Source organism: Molothrus aeneus, chromosome 1 (genome assembly GCF_037042795.1).
Source record: "Molothrus aeneus isolate 106 chromosome 1, BPBGC_Maene_1.0, whole genome shotgun sequence".
Taxonomy (NCBI): domain Eukaryota; kingdom Metazoa; phylum Chordata; class Aves; order Passeriformes; family Icteridae; genus Molothrus; species Molothrus aeneus.
This window is the reverse complement of record NC_089646.1, coordinates 65,851,830-65,868,778: the sequence shown is the minus strand read 5'-3', so window position 1 is coordinate 65,868,778 and position 16,949 is coordinate 65,851,830. Positions and strand designations below refer to the sequence as shown.

Genomic DNA, 16,949 nt, shown 5'->3' with positions numbered 1-16,949 from the left:
TCCAACAGTAGTTCTGCTTTCTTTTGTGTAATTTTATGGGGTTTTGAAAAATAACCATGTCCATATTGCAGCTCACCTATCCCAAGTGCATCACCATTGGTACTGTACAGATTTTTGTACATTAGCATATGAAATGATACCTAGTGGGATAGATGTCTACTTATTAATGTTATTTAGCTTTCATCTGAAGAAAAGTCTTAGGTAAAATGCATGTAATATGTTTGGGTTTTTTTCATTCCTATGGAGATCTGCATATAAATCTTAACTGACACAAAGTGGCTCAGTTTGTGTTTGAAAGAAAGGGTTTATTTCATGTATTGGGAAAAATAGAATAACAAAGATTGTGTTTACCAAATGGTTGGAGGAGGAAAAGTTTCTTCTTGTATGTCATGACTTGGCTACAGTGTAACATCCCCAGTTACCCCCGACCTATACATCTATCTCCTATTGAAGTTCCCTGGCCATTATGCCAGAAAGTTCTTTTTATGTCTGTCCTGAGGACAATTTCAGTAGTTCACCCATACAGGCATTCAGCAGTCTCAGGCAAGAGATTAGAGGGAAAGTATAGTGGAGCAAGGCAGAATTATTCCCAGCGGAGGAGGACCAGGTTAGGGAACACTTACACAAAATGGAAATATCTTAAGTTCCCAGGGCCAGAGAGGTTGTGTCCTTGAGAGAGCTGGCTGATGTCACTGCAAGGCCATTCTCAATTAGCTTTGAAATACACTGCTGACTGGGACATGTTCCAGGAGAATGGATAAGAACAAGCATCTCTTCTATCTTCAAGGGGAGCAAGAAGGAAGGTCTGGAGAACTTCAGGCCTGTGAGCTTCATCTCAGTCCCTGGAAAGGTCACAGAGAAAATCCTCCTGGAATTCATGTGGTCTCTGAAAACATGAAGATCAAGGTAATTGTGACTAGTCAAAATAGATTTATAGGCAGGAAATAATGCCTAAGTCACCTGATGGCCCTCTACAACAAGGTGACTAGACTGGTGAATGAACTAGAGAAAGGGACAACATAAATAAGTAAAATTAAGGTTTTCCAAACTGAACATACATTGATTATAAGGTGTTCAACCTGTACAGACATATTAGAACTTTAATTGCTACTTGTTTTCATTTTTTACTTCCTAGTCTGTTAGAATCTCAGAATATTCTGAGTTGGAAGGGACCCATCAGGATCATCAAGTCTAACTCCTGGCCCTGCACAAGACACAGGACACCCCAAGAATCACTGTGTGCCTGAAATTCCATATTGCCTTGAGCAGTACTATATATGTTTGAATGTATGATCCATATATATATATATCCATGTATATCTGAGGCCTATATACATGGATCATGTATATTTATTGCTCCAAAATTACCTGATTGCAAGATTAATTCTTTCTTCAATTCTGAATGCTGTGTGGTTCTGCAATGCTTGGGGATGTGATGTGAATGAATCTATTGCTACTATTATTATAGCAGTTTGGAACCATAGAATGGCATATTTGGATTATTTCAATAGCCCTTACATCTGACAGCTATTTTACAGAAATGAGAAGGTAGTAGTCCCATATCCAGAGAACTGCAGATGGTAAGCAAAAAATCAGAGAAACAGAACAGTGTAGCTAGGAGAAAGCTTATTTTTCAAAAATAATATGATAGCAACTGTTACTACTTTGCTTTGCTTGTAATACAAAAGAAACCTTGCTTAAGTATATGTAACAAGTGCTGAGGTGAGAATTGTAATAACATGTAAAAATCAGGGTCATGTCAAAGTTAAAACTTGGAAAATAACAGAAAACATGTTTCAAATTAAATGATACTTGCAAAAGACATGCTAATACTCCAGGTGGAGTATTAAACAGGGCTTGGAATGTTGGGAAAAGAAGGCTAGGATCGGAAAGAAAGAACTCTAGGTCGTTTTGGTGAAATCACAGCAGATTTAAGGATGTGGATGGGGGACCACACATGCAGGTAATTTTGGTTTACAGGTATGTTGGAAGGAGGAGGCATGTGGCATGCTCAGAGTCCAGGAAAACAAAGAATTCTTAGCTTCGCTTAAACAGGAAGATTTTTAAATACTACATAAAAGAAACAAAGAACTGAACTAGCTTTCTCTGACGTGTCACTACAATGTTGGCATGCCCATGGGAAACTAAGCTTCTGTAGTAGTGGATTTACACACGTTTCCAGTAGTTTTAGAAACATTAACCAGCACGCTACAAAGGAAAATTTTAACTTCATTCCAGTGCTAACAGCAAAGTCCATATCACAATCAAGATCATATCACAGTTCTGAGAGATATTATTTCCTCAGATTTCTTTTAAGTGGGAAGGGCCAGCTTTGATATGCCACTACCACGTCATCAGAGGGCAAGAGCCAAGGCCAGGTGGAATTCGAGCAATGCCAGGTTTGCCAGTAAAATCGCTTCCTTGACTAAGGCCTGGATATTCCTGTTGCCCCTTTATACGATCCCACTGGGTCGAAGCGCAAGAGAAGGAAGGCAGGAATGGCAAGAGTGAGAAGGAGGATTAAGAAATCAGTTTGCCCCATCCCTAAATCTAAGTTATAGAGCAATGAAATCATAGGATGCTTTGGGTTGTGAGGGACCTTAAAGACCATCCAGTTCTACACCCGCTGCTCTGGACAGGGGCACTTTTCACCAGATTAGGCCGCTTAGAGCCCCGCCAACCTGGCCTTGAGTCACCTCTCCATGGGTCCTACGGGAACTCTGACCTGCTCAGCCACCGCCACCGCCCCTGGGCTTTACCCCACTCGCCGCTCCCCCCGCCCTCACACAGCCTTCACCGCCCCCGCCATCACCACCGTGCCGCAGGGCGCACCGGGACTTGTAGTCCTTGCTGGCGGGGATTGCCCTTCCGCTGCGACCGCTGCGGAGGAAGACGAACTACAGCTCCCAGCACGTCCCGCGCACCCCCCGCGCCAGCGCGATGTTCCGCGAGCACCGCCCCGCCTGGCCGCCGGCTCCTCGGCGGCGGGAGGAGGAGCAGGAGCAGGAGCGGGGCCGCCGGCCCGGCCCGGGTCCTGCCGGCTGCCCCCGGCCGCGCCATGTGGCAGAGCGTCGGGCTGACCCTGCTGGTGATCGTGGCCACGCTGGCCTGCGTGCTGCTGTTCATGCTGTGCGGTGAGTGCCGGGGTGCGGGCGGCGGCTGCTGGCCCGGCTGCGGCGGGCGGTGCTGGTGCCCCCCGGCCGCCTCGCAGCGCCGCGCCGGGCTCGCAATCTGTGGTGGTTCCTCTCGGCTCGGATTGACTGGAGGAAGGAAAAGGGCACCGTGCCCCGGCCTGTGGGCGAGCGTGTGTGCTATGCAGCGCCCTCTTCTCTTTTTCCCGAGTCGCTCCAGCCTTGAGGTGCTCCCAGAGCCTTACTTCGGTGTTTAATTCGCTGTTTCCTTTTTTAGTGATGGGGCTCACTAAAAAAAAGCAGTCACCCTGTGCACGGGTCTGAAATGCCAGTGAGTGCGGGAAGTAAGCTTGGGACTGGCATCCCTCACGTTCTGACATCTGTTTGCTAGAATTAGCTGAAGACAGCTCTTAGGAGGTTTTTTCTTTCGTGGATGGAGAGGGGGTGGCTCAGGGGGCATCTCCTCGCCCTCTACAACCACCTGACATGAGGCTCTAGTGAGGTCCATCTGCTGTGCATGCAGTGAGAGGCCCAGGGGAAATGGCCTTAAACTGAGACAGGGGAGATTCAGATTAGATATTAGAAAATATTTTTTCACTGTTAAGGTGGTCGGGGATTGGAACAGGTTGTGCTGGAGTCACCATCCCTGGAGGTTTTCAAGAGATGTCTGGATGTGGCACTGGCAGATGGTTTAGTGATTTAGGGGTTACAGTGGCGATGCTGGGTGAATGGTTGGACTGGATGATCTTAAAGGTTTCTTCCAACCCTGATGATTCATCCAAGGCTTTATTATTTTTTATAAATTTATTTATTTAATTATTTTTAAATATGCAAGAAGAAGGGTTATTTCAATGGAAGGAATGACTTGCAGGTCTTTTGGGAGTTCCTGGAAGGAATCAGCAATGCAGTGTGTGAATGTTGTGGCCAATACACAGAACTTGCAGCTCTCAAAACAAACAAACAAAAAACACACCAGCAAATTCAAACTATGCCATAATATGTGATGAGAGGCTTGTGAGACTTACAACCACTTATAAACCTACCTGGCACCTTGCTGACACGTGTGTTTACAAGGGGTTTCTGAAAAACTGAGGGAGCAAAGCGAAGACTGATGTTTAATAGTTTAAAAAATGCTAATTGTTGTCAAAGTGACAAAGCATTGTGGAAAGAGTTTGCATTATCAAGGGACTGGATGGTGATATGGGAAGTGAAGTCCAGTATTAACATGTATGAAGTAAGGCATGTAGAAACTGTGAAATGTTTACACATGTAATTTGTTTGGAGAAATACAGTGGAACCAAACTGAGCTGCTATTATCCCAAAGAAAGGATTAGCTGAAGTAATTGCAAGCATTTCTCCAAAATATCTCTGTAATCCTTTGTAGCTACCAAACAGGCAATCAAACTTTAGAAGCCTGAAATAGAAGAGAAAACGTCATTATGCTGCTATAGGAATCATCCATGTGCATGTGTCTCACACAGTGTATTTTTTTGTTAAAGTGTAATACTGCATTAAAAAACAAGATCCTGGCTTCTTTTTGAAAATACAGGGTTTCCATAGCAATTCTTAGTTGAGAGCTTTGAAATTATTTCTGCATGAAGCAACTCTAAAGAGGTTAGATCTGTCAAGCCTGAAAAATAGGTGACTGGAGAAGGGGTGATGGCTATATCACTGACTAGCAAGTCAAAAGTGAAGTGGGAAGCGTTGTGAAATGTCATCATTGCAGAGGAGTTGAAGTACATGAAGTTAAATGGTCAAGCAACAGGCTGAAAACAAAACAATTTCTTTTACACTATGGGGAAATAATTTGCAAGCTCATTAATAAGGAATATTTTGGATGCTGAAACTTCTGCCATTTAAATTCCTGAAGAGAGGTCAATGTCTTGGTCATGATCTTGGGTGAGGAAATCTGTAAAATGCTGATAACTGGAACTGCAAGGCTGTACTTCACTTGGTCTCGTGCTCTTTTCCTGCATGTCCTGTACTGTCTGTTGTTACAGACTAAACAGTGACCTGAGCAGATATTTATTCAAGTTTCTCTACCCTCATTAGGCGTTGACTGGCCACTTTTCAACCTCTAGAAGATGCAGCATGGTAATTGCTAGGGCTTTTATATCTAAGTATGAATACAAGATCTTTGTTTACTATCTTACTGAAAGTGTAATACAATTGTGCAACTGCTGTTCAAACTTAGAAACAAGCATCATTTCCCTCAGGCCCTTCTGCCTTTGTCTGTATATGACAAATGGAATTGGAATGCTAAGCATTAACTTTGGCTGATAACATAATCATTTGCCTAGTGATTTCTTGGTTAAAGAAAGCAGAAGTAATGAATAACTTTAAGTGGCTTGTAAATACTTAGCTTGTTTGGAGTTACATATTGGACATTCATCTTAAATTCCATAAATATGTTGCTTTGAATCCTTCATTATATTTTACTTTAATCAGTGTCAGATTTTGTAAAATGATTGCTAAAAGTCACCTAGATTTCAGGTGTACTGAACACAGGAAGCTGACACATTAATTGGATTTTTTGGGGAGGGATTTGAACTATTACCATGCTAGAAGTGACTCAGTGGGGTTTGATAGTGATTTATAGTATTTGTAATTATTTTTTCATCACAGCATTTATTAATTAATTAATATTGGTTATACCACTTAACTTCTCTTGCATGGAAAATATTCAAGGAAAACAGTGTCAACACCACTACTGGAAAAAAAAAGAATACTTTGAACTTAATTGTTTATCTGTGCTAGTGACAGGCAGTTTTCCTGGGAAGGCTGGAAAAAGTAGCAACGTTCAGGTGAGAAGGTGATGGAGAAACTGCCTAAGTGCTGTGTGTGACAGGATGTGAGCAAAAGCCAGCCAGTGAGACACACAAATTAATGGACAAATCTGACACAGGAAGGGCTGGATATAATCTGTAGTAAGCCTGATCTGATGATGAGAATATTTTCCAGCAATCTGACAAGAGGTGTTGAAACAGCCTTGAGAGAAAGGGTCAAGAGTGTAAAGAGCTGGGACTTGGGTTTTGAATGGCTTATAAAAGAACTCATGGTGTGATTGCCTGTAGAGAGTAATAAACTTAAATATCCAGGATCACGTGGATTTCTGCTGTCCCTCCACATATAATGTGATAAGGGCTATTAAACAGTGAGTAAAACATTCACTTCACCTTTTTTTTTCAACTTGAAAAGACAAAATTCAGAGCACAAATTATCAGAAGTTACTTTGACTGGTTCATCAGCAATGTGAATTAGGCATTTATGTCTATAAATGTACTCTGAATAAATGGTCTGATTTCCTTTTCTTTAAAACGTGTCTGAATGCTGGCAACTGCTACTTTCAGTGTTAATCTGAATTAGTTGAGAAGCAAGGGAGGCTTGCAGCTAGCATTTGTAAACTGATCACATCTGACACAGAAACCACTGAGGTACTGTAAACAGTGCAGATTTTCAGTTGCTCTTTTAAAAGTGGAAGTAAGATAACTTGATCCCACTTCTTTCATTCCCACCTTTTCTGATTTTGTTTTTCTGGTGGTCTTATTGCTGCTTTTCTGTATTCCATGTACCTCTGAGATGGGAGGAACTTGAGGCTAGTCAAGGATATAGGATAAAATAAAATACCAGCCAAGGTGAACTCTAGTACTGCTTACCTCTGTGTATTTTTTCTGTTTTCCCAGTGTAGCAATGCATGAGGCCAAGTGAAATTGCCAAAGTACCTTCACTGGAACAGATGGAAGCATTCATCTCATTTGTCAAAAGAGGCTAATGAAATGCAGGTTGAGACATACAACCTTAAAATAAAAATCATGTAACTCTAAGTGCTGAAATGAATGAGTGGTTCACTTTAGAAGTATGAATTCAGTTGCAGATGGGAAAACATTTCAGCCCTAAATTCTGCCTGAATAACTTTTCTTTAATGCTTTGCTTAAACAGTTTTGTAACTATCTTCAATGAGTGATTCTTGGGAAATATCTTAACACATGAGGAAAGACATGGTTGAGTAGACCACTCATAAAGAGAAAATATCCTTTAATTTGAAGTTGAGTTTTCAAACAGTTGTAAATGGGAGATGAGAAGAGAGCAAGTTTTTTTTTTTGCTCAGTCAGCAAGCAGCATGTGGTAGTGTTGCACTAAGTGTGAGCAGGTTTATGGAGCTGTGCAGAGCCAAGCACCATGTCACCTGATGTCCTCTGTTATCCCAGTGTCAGAGAAGTGTCTCCTTCAGGCTGATCCTCTCCATAGCAAAGCTATCCACTAGGGTAGTGTACTGGTGCTGCCCTGTTTCAGAGATGTGGATGAAATGACTTGCGCATGGTTGCAGGAGTTATCTAACAGAGCTCAGAGAAGAGCCCTGTTCTCCCAAATCTCAGGTTAGCATCTCAAGCTCCATGCTCTTTTTTTTTTTTTTTTTTTTTTTTTAGCTGTAGCTCTTTAGGATTTTCTGTGATGGACATTTCAGCATTTGAATATAGGCAACATTCACCATGGTGATACCCCAGTTTTAAATTAGTACCCATGTTCTGGCATGTTAGGATCCTGTTTTCAAATCAGTAGGGACAAAGAAGTAAAATGATCTTGCAAGACTACACAGGAATTCCACAGCAGGGTCAGAACTGGAAGCTCAGTCTTCTCTGTGCTGTTCTTGCAGTTACTGCATCACCATCCTGCCTTTCTTGATTTCATTTGTATTTCACATAAGAAAGATCAAGTTGCTTTTACCCAGAACTCCATATTAACCCTGGGGTTTTTCTTTCGTTTGCTTTTCCTGATTCAAATGGAAGAGGAAAATGTGCTCCAATAAAGAAAACTCAACTGTTGCATACATGCCAGTGAAAGGTGAATGAAGTAGATGGGCCTGAGACTTGCAATCCCTCACTTTTGAAGTGGAAGTAACTTTGTAGTTGGATCACTGTTTCTTTCTCCTTTACAAAGAACCAGGAGCTGATGTGGGAAGTAACAGAAAAAGTAGTTTTGATGAAGTTTAGTCAAACCATAAAATCTGTTTATCATCTGAATTGCATGGATGTTACAAACATCCTCTATGAGTTAGTTAAAGGCTTTGACTCACAGCCCCACCTTCACAAACACATTGCATCGTGATTTATTAGAGGGGGGTTGACATACTGATGGCACGGTACCAGATGTGTCTTTGCATGGTATCTGTCTGTGGCATTTTTAAGTGAGGTGTTGGCACCCAGCTTTTAATGAGTACTAAACTCTGCAAGGCTGAGTTTTGCCTAGCTGCGAAACACTGGTAGCTTGGATTTTGTAACACTGGATTCAGGTATGTGCTACATCAAGGGCTGGATCCCCTGCTTTGCGCTGTGCTGATGTATGTTTGATCTGGCTTACTGCTTTGAGAGGCAACTTCTTTCATCAGTTAGTGTAGAAATATTATGTGTTATAGTCTGTATGTCATCACTGCTTGTTTGCTGAAGGCGTGTTGTGGGTGTGCTGTTTGGCTTCCACAGGCTCAGTCAAGGTAAGGATGATTTTAAAAGGTAAATCAAATACCTAAAGAAAATAAAGCAAGCACTGAAGGAGTGATTCTACTCAAATGTTTTGTGTGTGGTGAAGCTAAACCAGTAGGACTTCTTTGAGAGCAGCTTATGTGAACAGAGTGGAAGTGTTAGAGGTGCAAACCAATGGTGTCACTTACGTGTCCAGGAAGAGCTCTACAGCAAAAAGCCCACAAAGGTAAACTGAGCCACATACAGAAAAGAATGCCTTGAGATGCCCATTTTCCGTTTCTTGTGTGTGTATTTTAAATTAGTTTACAATTATTTTGGTTTTTTTAAACACAGTTATGTAACTTACAGTTCTTCAGTATGGCACAGTGATGGGTATTACCATTTTGCAATGTTCTTAAGAGAATGAATCAGAAGACAATGCATTTTCTATTAATTTCTCAGAGACAATGTGAATCTGCCTCCAGGCTTTGTGTGGTTTTGTTTAATGATGTATTTAGCTGATATTGTTGCTGGAGAGATTTTTTCTATACCCAGAACAACTTATTCTTTAGTAGTCTGGCTATTTCCAAGGAAATTGTTATTTAGGGTCAGGGAGGCTCAGCTGAAGAGGCAAGTCCAAACTTGATTTGTACAAGTGTGTTTGTTTGGGGGGATTTTTATTTTTTTTTTAACCTTTCCATCCAAGCTGGTAACTAGAGCAAATGAAAGAAATCTTTCTACTTTGATTACTTTATATCTAAAGGTTTCTGGTACAGGCTAGGAGACCTTGAGAGGTTTTTTATTCTGGTTTTCAAGCGTGGTTGCCCTCCCACTAATGCCTTTGGCTTACCTGTTGTAATTTTCTTTTCAACCCGCTGTATTGTGGTTTGTTTCACCTGCCTGTTACCCCTGGTCTGTTTGTTTGCCTGCTAGAACCAGTCCCCTTGGCTGGTTATTTACACTGTCTTATTTGTAGTCTGAAGCTAGAGAGCTCCAGAATCTGTTTATTACTTGGAGTTTTGGATACTTAGAACATTCCTCTCTGCTCTCTAACTCAGACCAAACACTAAAAAGAAATAAGTGCTGTTTTTCTTGAGAGTGCAAATGAACTTCCTATGTTCTTTAGTATTTCCCCAACACACACCCCTTAGTAATTCTGGGTGTTAAGTAGCCTGTTTGCAGTGATAGAGGAAGCATGTAGTTCACTTTATTTAGCTTAAGTTAAAATACCTCCTTTGATGGAATATCTGTTTACACCAAATATACTCAACTCATGCTTCTGTAAAGTGCCCTAAAACCCTTCTGGGAATGCCCTGAATATTTTTGCCTCATCCTCCTCCCTCTCCTCTTTCAATGGAAGCAACCTTCAAAGAGCTGCTACCTCAATTTTTACTTCTAGTTCTGAAAGAAATGAGAAGCCAAACCCAGCCATCTACCATCATTTTTTTTTTCTAGGTGCAAGGGAATGTAATACATTTGCAGGTCAGCAGATTCAATTTAATACACAAGTCATTTAAAGGGTTAGGTATTCATGGGAAAGGAAATATTGTGTAGGCTCTAGGAATTAATTTAGATCATTAAAGGTTGTTATATAGAAGCTTTTCTTCTATTTTCTCAGGAACAGAGAAGTTACTGAAATTAAAAAAACGCAGGATGTAAAAAGTATTCCTGGAAGGAGGAGAAGGGTGGGATCTTGTTTTTGTCATAAGGAATGGATTGCCTGTATTGACTCTGATTACAGAAGAGGAAGAAATGCAGAGGTGCTGTGGTTATATAAGTGTTATTTATTTATTAGTTAGTTGGTAGTCTTTCTCCCCCCTTTCTACTATGTCTTGTTATCCATTCCCAGAAGTCTGCATCTGCTGGAAGCTGTGTAATTGGGAGGACAGTTTTCCCTAGCTCTGTAAAATAGGGCTCTTTATATCTGAATAGGTCAGCAGTATAGGCTTAAATAGCTGGCAAGACCTTCTGAATGGAGAACGGGACTATTAAATATATAGCTCTGTGCAGGCCAGATGGGTGGTGGTGTTGCAAACAATGTTTGTATAGCGTTTATTTTCAATGAGCTGTTTAAATTTTGCTCCACTTAACTGTATTTCACAGAGAAGTTGTATTCCTGTTTGGTGGGTTCTCTTAAAATGAAGATTCTGGCTTAGGTTTAGATATATTTATATCTGCTTTTTCAAGTTTTTTTGGCTACCGGTTACAAAAACACTTAGACAAGACAGAGGAGGAGGAGCAGGTGGATCTTAAGTATTTTTTAAGATAGATTCTAGAAATGTGGCCATCTCAGCTCTTTACTTGCATAATTTTGGGACCTAGAGTATTTTAGCAGTGGAGCAGAACATAGATTCACTGCAGAATGTTAATTTTACTTTAGTGGGATTTGGGCACGGTGAGGGATCTCATTGAATTTGGGGGATGTGGTCTTTTAGTGAACATAAGGAAGACCTTGTCCATTTCAGAATAGGATTTACTATAAAATATGATATTAATTTGGGGCTCTGAGTAAGTGTGCTTAATAGTGATTTTGTAATGCAACTTTTAAAATGTGATTTCCAGAATGGAATGTTTGCTGGATGAGGGGAGAAATTCTAGTGCTTTCACAGACCCTATGTAATGAATCCTGAGTCCTTGATTGAGATATAACCACAGGACTTCTTTTTTTCCTGACAATTAAGACCTTTATCTGTGTGATGGTGGTCACCCATCTACTTGCTGTGGCAGTTCAGTTTGGAATGTGTAGGACTTTTCCTGGAGCTTAAATGTTGCTTCTGGATGAGGACGAACTTTACAAAGTTGAATTGGTTTTTACAGTACTGTAAAAAGGAGTGGATGTGCTGTGGAGGACTTTTGGGGTTGGCAAATGGAGGATGGGAGCTGATCAAAATTTTTTTCGCTTTTGTCATGTACTTTGCCAGCAAGCTATCAATTTGTATGAAGTAACTAAGCAGTATCTCTTTTCTCTCTCCTGCAGGATGGTATGTGGTCTGGCAATTGTTCCTGTCTAAATTCAAATTCCTGAGAGAATTGATAGGTGATACAGGGTCCCAGCAGGGAGACAACGAGCCTTCAGAAACTGAAACTGAACAGGAAACTCCGCCCTCGCCTCACAGAGGGAGACAGAAATCGGCTCGGCAGCGAAGGGCACCTACGGAAGACACCACTTAAAGTACTCCATTGAACTTCTGCGTAAACTGTGAATGGGTAACACCTCTGCACTCTGTCCTCCAGTGGTGTGACCTCACTGAGAAACTGACCTAAGAGGTACCATTGATTCCTGTGGACCTTTACTTCTGAGCTACCAATGGATGATGCTCCTGCAGTAGAGGTTCGGGGAGGGCTTTGGCAGCAAGTCACAGAGTACTGGAAGAAGGGAGGGGCTGAGAGAAATCTCCATCACAAAAATGCTGAGCTCCTGTATCTCTGTCTCAGGTCTCAGCACGCAGATGAAGAACAGGTCCTGGACCATAGGCGCTTAGCCTTTGCATTAGTCTGAACATAGTAAATATCTCAGACTTAAAATAGTTTATAAATTATTTTTTCTTGACAGCACTGTAACTACATATAATGAAATTGAGTTTTATTTCCTTAGCTGTATATTAATGTATATATTTTTTCAACCTTGAGAAAGCACGTGAACTAAAAAATCAGTTGAAAGAATATCCTGCTTTAGAATGTGTTCTAAAGTGAGATTTTTCTTAAGTTCTTGTATATATAAAAAGTATAAATGAAATATGAAAAACCCTATTAGGTGCACTTGATTTGGAGGTTTTTATTATCTCCTCTTTTTTAAAAAAGAAGGAGATGCAAAGAAAGCAATTGGATAACAAGACCTTTTTTCTTGGTTTTGGTATATAAGAAGGATTATAGTTTAAACAGTCCTGCTAGGCTTCTGAATGTTTTTCCTGAATCTTACTCCAAGTCCAACCTGTGCTGAAGATGGGAAGGTGTCTGGGTTATGCACTGCTCACTGTTTAGTATTCTGAAGTGTCATCTTTGGTATTTGGATATTGAGCCCTTCTCTTAGCTCTCCTTGTACACCTTTACGTCAGGTGTTTGGTATCTAACCTAACTTTTTTCCTAGAAGCAGTTAAGGCTCTCTTAGCAGTTTGTCAGACATTGCTGGGACATTTCTGACAGTGTTCCAGCAGGGAATTCGATACCTCATGTTTGCTGGAGGACTTACAGATTTTTACCAGTAATCAGCAGTTGCTCCTGTTTTCGCTGAGGATTAGTTCTACAGCTGTTTTGACATTGCACTTCACGATGAAGTGCTCCACTTCTGTTTATCTAGGAACTCTGAAGATTGATGCATGAAATTTTGGAAAGATGAGGAGCATGCATGTAACCACCTCTGTGTGTATGAGAGAGAACTACCAACAGGTCTCATCTTAAACAGCTTCAGTTTTCTCTCAAAGTTTGGATATGTGATAGTGTTTGGATCATTGTTCCGTGTATAAAAACTTAATCAGGACTTTAAAATCAATCTTGTATTTTTAGCTGTTAAGAAGTTTAAACCTGTGACTTCCAAATTGTGGTTTGGTTCAGTTATATGGCTGAAAGCAGCAGCATTTAGGTTTTTCATCAAGTAGGCCTACATCTGGGAAAAGAGCACTCTGTTAGTGCCTTTATGTTTAAATATGTCAGTTTTGGATAGTGATCAAAATCCAGTGAGGGGCATTCACTTCTTAAAATCATTTAGATGTTTCAGTATTAAAATATGTAAGACAGATCAGCCCTGACTTTCCTTTGGAGTCTAAAAGACTGTTTCATTTGCTAGCATGTATATATTAAGCATAAGGTTATGTTTTGAAGCATGATTAGACAGTGGTATGCACATATCCTGTAAACATGTTGAAATACTGATTGTTTTCTCCTCTGTCTTTCGTGCTGGCAAGGGAATGTCTAATGATGGTTGATTGTTTTTTCTTTTTTTTTTTCCTTTAATTAGTAAACTTCCCATTTATTCAAACTGAGCAGAAGCAATCAGATTCTATTCCCTGCTACTTCCAGTTTGCCTCACATAACTTAATGTCACAATTTTCTTGTGTGCTTACGTCTTGTCACGTGGTGAGACTTCCAGTCTAACAGTGCTAATCAAATACTGGGACATTTTTCTTAAGAAATTAGCATCTTTGTCTTAAGCTTTGCTAATACAGCTTACAAATAAACTTGCTCTGTACTGACATAGGATATTGACACTCCATTGCACTTCACTTTATCCAGACTTTAGTGTACAGAAGACAGCAAAAGGCTGATGTCTATAGTGTCCCTGGCAAAGAAACAGTAACTTAGTTCCTGCTTCTAGGAGCTGTGAAGAAATGTGAAATTATGGCAATATACATGGCTAGTTTAGGGTAGCTCTGAAGGTGCAACAATCAAGACTCTGGAGCAAGATAATGAAGGAGAAATCCGTATGGGTTTGAATGAGGACACTGATCAAATATGCAATAAGATGGACATGAAACCTCTGGATGGCTCATCTGCTCTAGCCAAACAATTTCCTTCTCCCCTCCGTGCTGTCTGTAGGTGTACATTTCACTCCCCAAGTTATTTTCAGTCTCTTTCTTTTCTTAAACAGCTGATGCTATTTTTTTAATGTTGTGACATAGCTGCCAATAGTGCTGTCTCCCTAGTGTGTAGCTTTAATGATCTTACTAGTAGCAGGCCAAAGGTATATAATATAAAGTGGTTTGGAAGAATTTTGAAATGCTAATGTCTTCTGTCAATGCTTAATTTTTCTTGAAGGAAACTGTAGTGAAATCTTTGTATGGGGCACTTCATGCAAACGTGTAAAGGCGAAGCTGCGTGTGTGGGACATGTGCTTGTGGTAAGACCTGGGTTGTGATTGCTGGCAGTCCAATATACTCATGTCTTCAGGTGTTCTTACCAATGTCCTTCTGAAACGTTATGGTGGGTAAGCACTTAACTTTGAACTCACCCATCCAAGTCTGAAACCTTATGAAGGTAACAAACAGGTTGGTCTTGTTTTGTTTAGTGGGATCTATTTTTAAAACGATTGCCTTATTGTTGCAGCCGTTATCTTGAATGTATTTTGGGTTCTTATTTTAAATACAGTCATATCATCTTTGTTGCAGGGCTGTGTAACTTTGAATAAGCAGTAATTTCCTGTGTTGTATGTGACAGTGTTGCAATTTGTGATCACATTGCTGCTTAATATCAGGTTTTACACTGAACTAGACCTGTGTATGTCCTTCTGTTTCATTTGGAAATGACCAGCATAAAGAATGTGTTCAGTGTGGTCATTTGCTTCTTCAGTGTTAAAAACTGTACCTAAAGCTTCTGTGGTTGTCTGTTTTCATCATTACTGTTCTTTTAACTGACTGCACAGATGAAAAATAAAATAACCAGTCTTGATATGAATATTTGACCTGAGTGATTTTCTGATTACATTTTTGAGTGGGATTTTGTCTATAGAATTAGACTGCTTGTTTGAGTGTGAAGCACTACAAAAGGGGACTTGTCAAAAGTCACATTCTAGCTGGTGTAACACCTGCAGATGACTTCATTGTAGTGGGCAGGTTTGTGTATATCTTTTAGAGTAGTTGTTAGTAAATGTGGTTTTTCTGCCTTATACCTTGAAAGGTGTAATTTCATTTTAGCAACTAAAAAACCCAAAACAAACAACAAACCCCCCAAAAAATCAAGCCTCCTCCCTACTCTGCTTTTTTTGATCTTTCTAAGACTGGTTGTAGACTCTAGTTTTTCTAATGTAAGTGTCTTGATGAAGTAGGAAGTTCTTATTTTGGAAATGAAGATGTACAGGAGAAGGAAGTGAGAACATGCTTCATCCTTTACTGCTTCTGTTGAGTAAAATACATTGTATCCTGGGTTATTTTATTTAATAATGAGACATTAAAAGATTCTGAAGGAAAATCTGAAATATCTTGAGAGAAGAAACTCTTCTGCTGTTGTTCTACTCTTCCTACTTTTAAAAACAGGCTATTAATGGAGTACTGCAAAATGTCTTGGTGTTATGTGACTTGAGCACCTGGATCTTTTCACCTTGGAAAGTTGGATTTGTATGTGGTGGTTTGTGTTGGGGGCTAATATAAGTGAGAACAATCAGTGAAGGGCAACTGGTGTCAAGTGCACATGAAACACGTGGTTGCTTTTCTGCTTTGGTGCTGATCCCAAAGAACCCCTTTGTGGTCCATTCCAACGGGATGAATGAAGGTGCCATTGTATAAGTTTGCCTCAGGTTCCACCAAAAGCTGTTTTAACTTGTACTATGGGTGCTCGTGTGCTGTCAGGGGTCTCCTGTGGCCTTGGGTCTATGTAATTAAAATACACAATCTTTATAAAATATAAGCAGTGTTGCATCTTGTTTGGGTTTCACTTTCATGAACATTTTTTTTTCTGTGATCAGACTGGAAGTTGGCAGTGTCAATATGCTGGGTTTTATGTTAAATGTTAAGGACATGAATGTTGTTTTCTTCATGTCGACCAGAAGCTCTTATGTTTTGATCATCTGTGGGTGTTTATAATCCCCATGTTATTTCTGAAAGTTGGATGGAAGGGAGACACTTTGGCACTGCTTCACAGTGGCTGGGAGAAGGCTCTCATCTGGTCTAGGGCTAGTATTCATGTCTAGCGGTGTTGGACTCCAGGAATTATTTTCACAAAGGGGGATACTGCAATCAGGTGCATCTTGGGCTTTATTTTCTGTGTTTCTATTCACAGGGCTTTTCAGTTTCCACAGCAGGATATGAAAAGCACAAACGTTCCTTTAACTTTGGTAGCCAAGATATTCTAATATGAGGGGAAAGATGGGGTAGGGCCATAATGTGGCCACTCTGGTCACTGTCCAAATATTGAACACATAACCTACTAATTGTGGTGTACCTGCCTCTGCTGGCTTGTTTTGTGTCACTGCCACTGTGACTCATCCCAAATGCTGGCAGTGTACTTGAACTGAGAAAGGTAAGAAAATGTGGGATCTGTGGCCTGAGAGGTATTGCCTGTGAATCTTTCTCCCTGGGTCTGGGTGTGCTGAACAATTCAGGCAGCGTACTTCTGTCCACAGTCTATTGAAACATCCAGCTTTCTATGCAGGTAACAGTCAAGTTTCAAAATGAGAAGTTACATGTAACCCATGTCTTCCTCAGAACACTACAAAGGAGAATACCTTGCTCTATGTCATGTCAATTTCCTCACCTCTGCACTAGAGTATTTTAGCATCTTTTTTGGGGAGTCTAAAGCCTTCTGGCAGCAAATTTGTTTGTTCACAAGTAACACAGGCTGTGGCTCAAAGCAAGTTTTGCTACAACTGTGTGCTAAGTTGAACCACTGGGGCTGTGTCAACACTGAATTTTTATTAAAGTCAATTTTTAGCTCC

General features: G+C 40.5%; 1 protein-coding gene and 1 long non-coding RNA gene across 2 annotated transcripts; one reads left to right on the top strand and one right to left on the bottom strand.

The window, feature by feature from the left end:
- Positions 1 to 284: 284 nt before the first annotated feature.
- Positions 285 to 2,962, bottom strand: LOC136562008 (uncharacterized). Its single transcript, XR_010784456.1, has 2 exons — positions 2,833 to 2,962; positions 285 to 886 (listed from the first exon to the last, which is right to left on the bottom strand). It is a non-coding gene; the product is annotated as an uncharacterized lncRNA (long non-coding RNA).
- Positions 2,963 to 14,974, top strand: SMIM13 (small integral membrane protein 13). Its single transcript, XM_066558579.1, has 2 exons — positions 2,963 to 3,134; positions 11,565 to 14,974. The coding sequence occupies exons 1-2, from the start codon at positions 3,059 to 3,061 to the stop codon at positions 11,756 to 11,758; spliced, it is 270 nt and encodes an 89-aa protein (XP_066414676.1). The 5' UTR covers positions 2,963 to 3,058; the 3' UTR covers positions 11,759 to 14,974.
- Positions 14,975 to 16,949: the final 1,975 nt, after the last annotated feature.

What these genes read in the sequence shown, in the direction of transcription:
- SMIM13 (XM_066558579.1), top strand. Translation starts at nt 3,059, where the DNA reads ATGTGGCAGAGCGTCGGGCTGACCCTGCTGGTGATCGTGGCCACGCTG. An exon ending in GCTGCTGTTCATGCTGTGCG is followed by an intron (nt 3,135 to 11,564) that starts GTGAGTGCCGGG and finishes TCTCTCCTGCAG; the next exon opens with GATGGTATGTGGTCTGGCAA.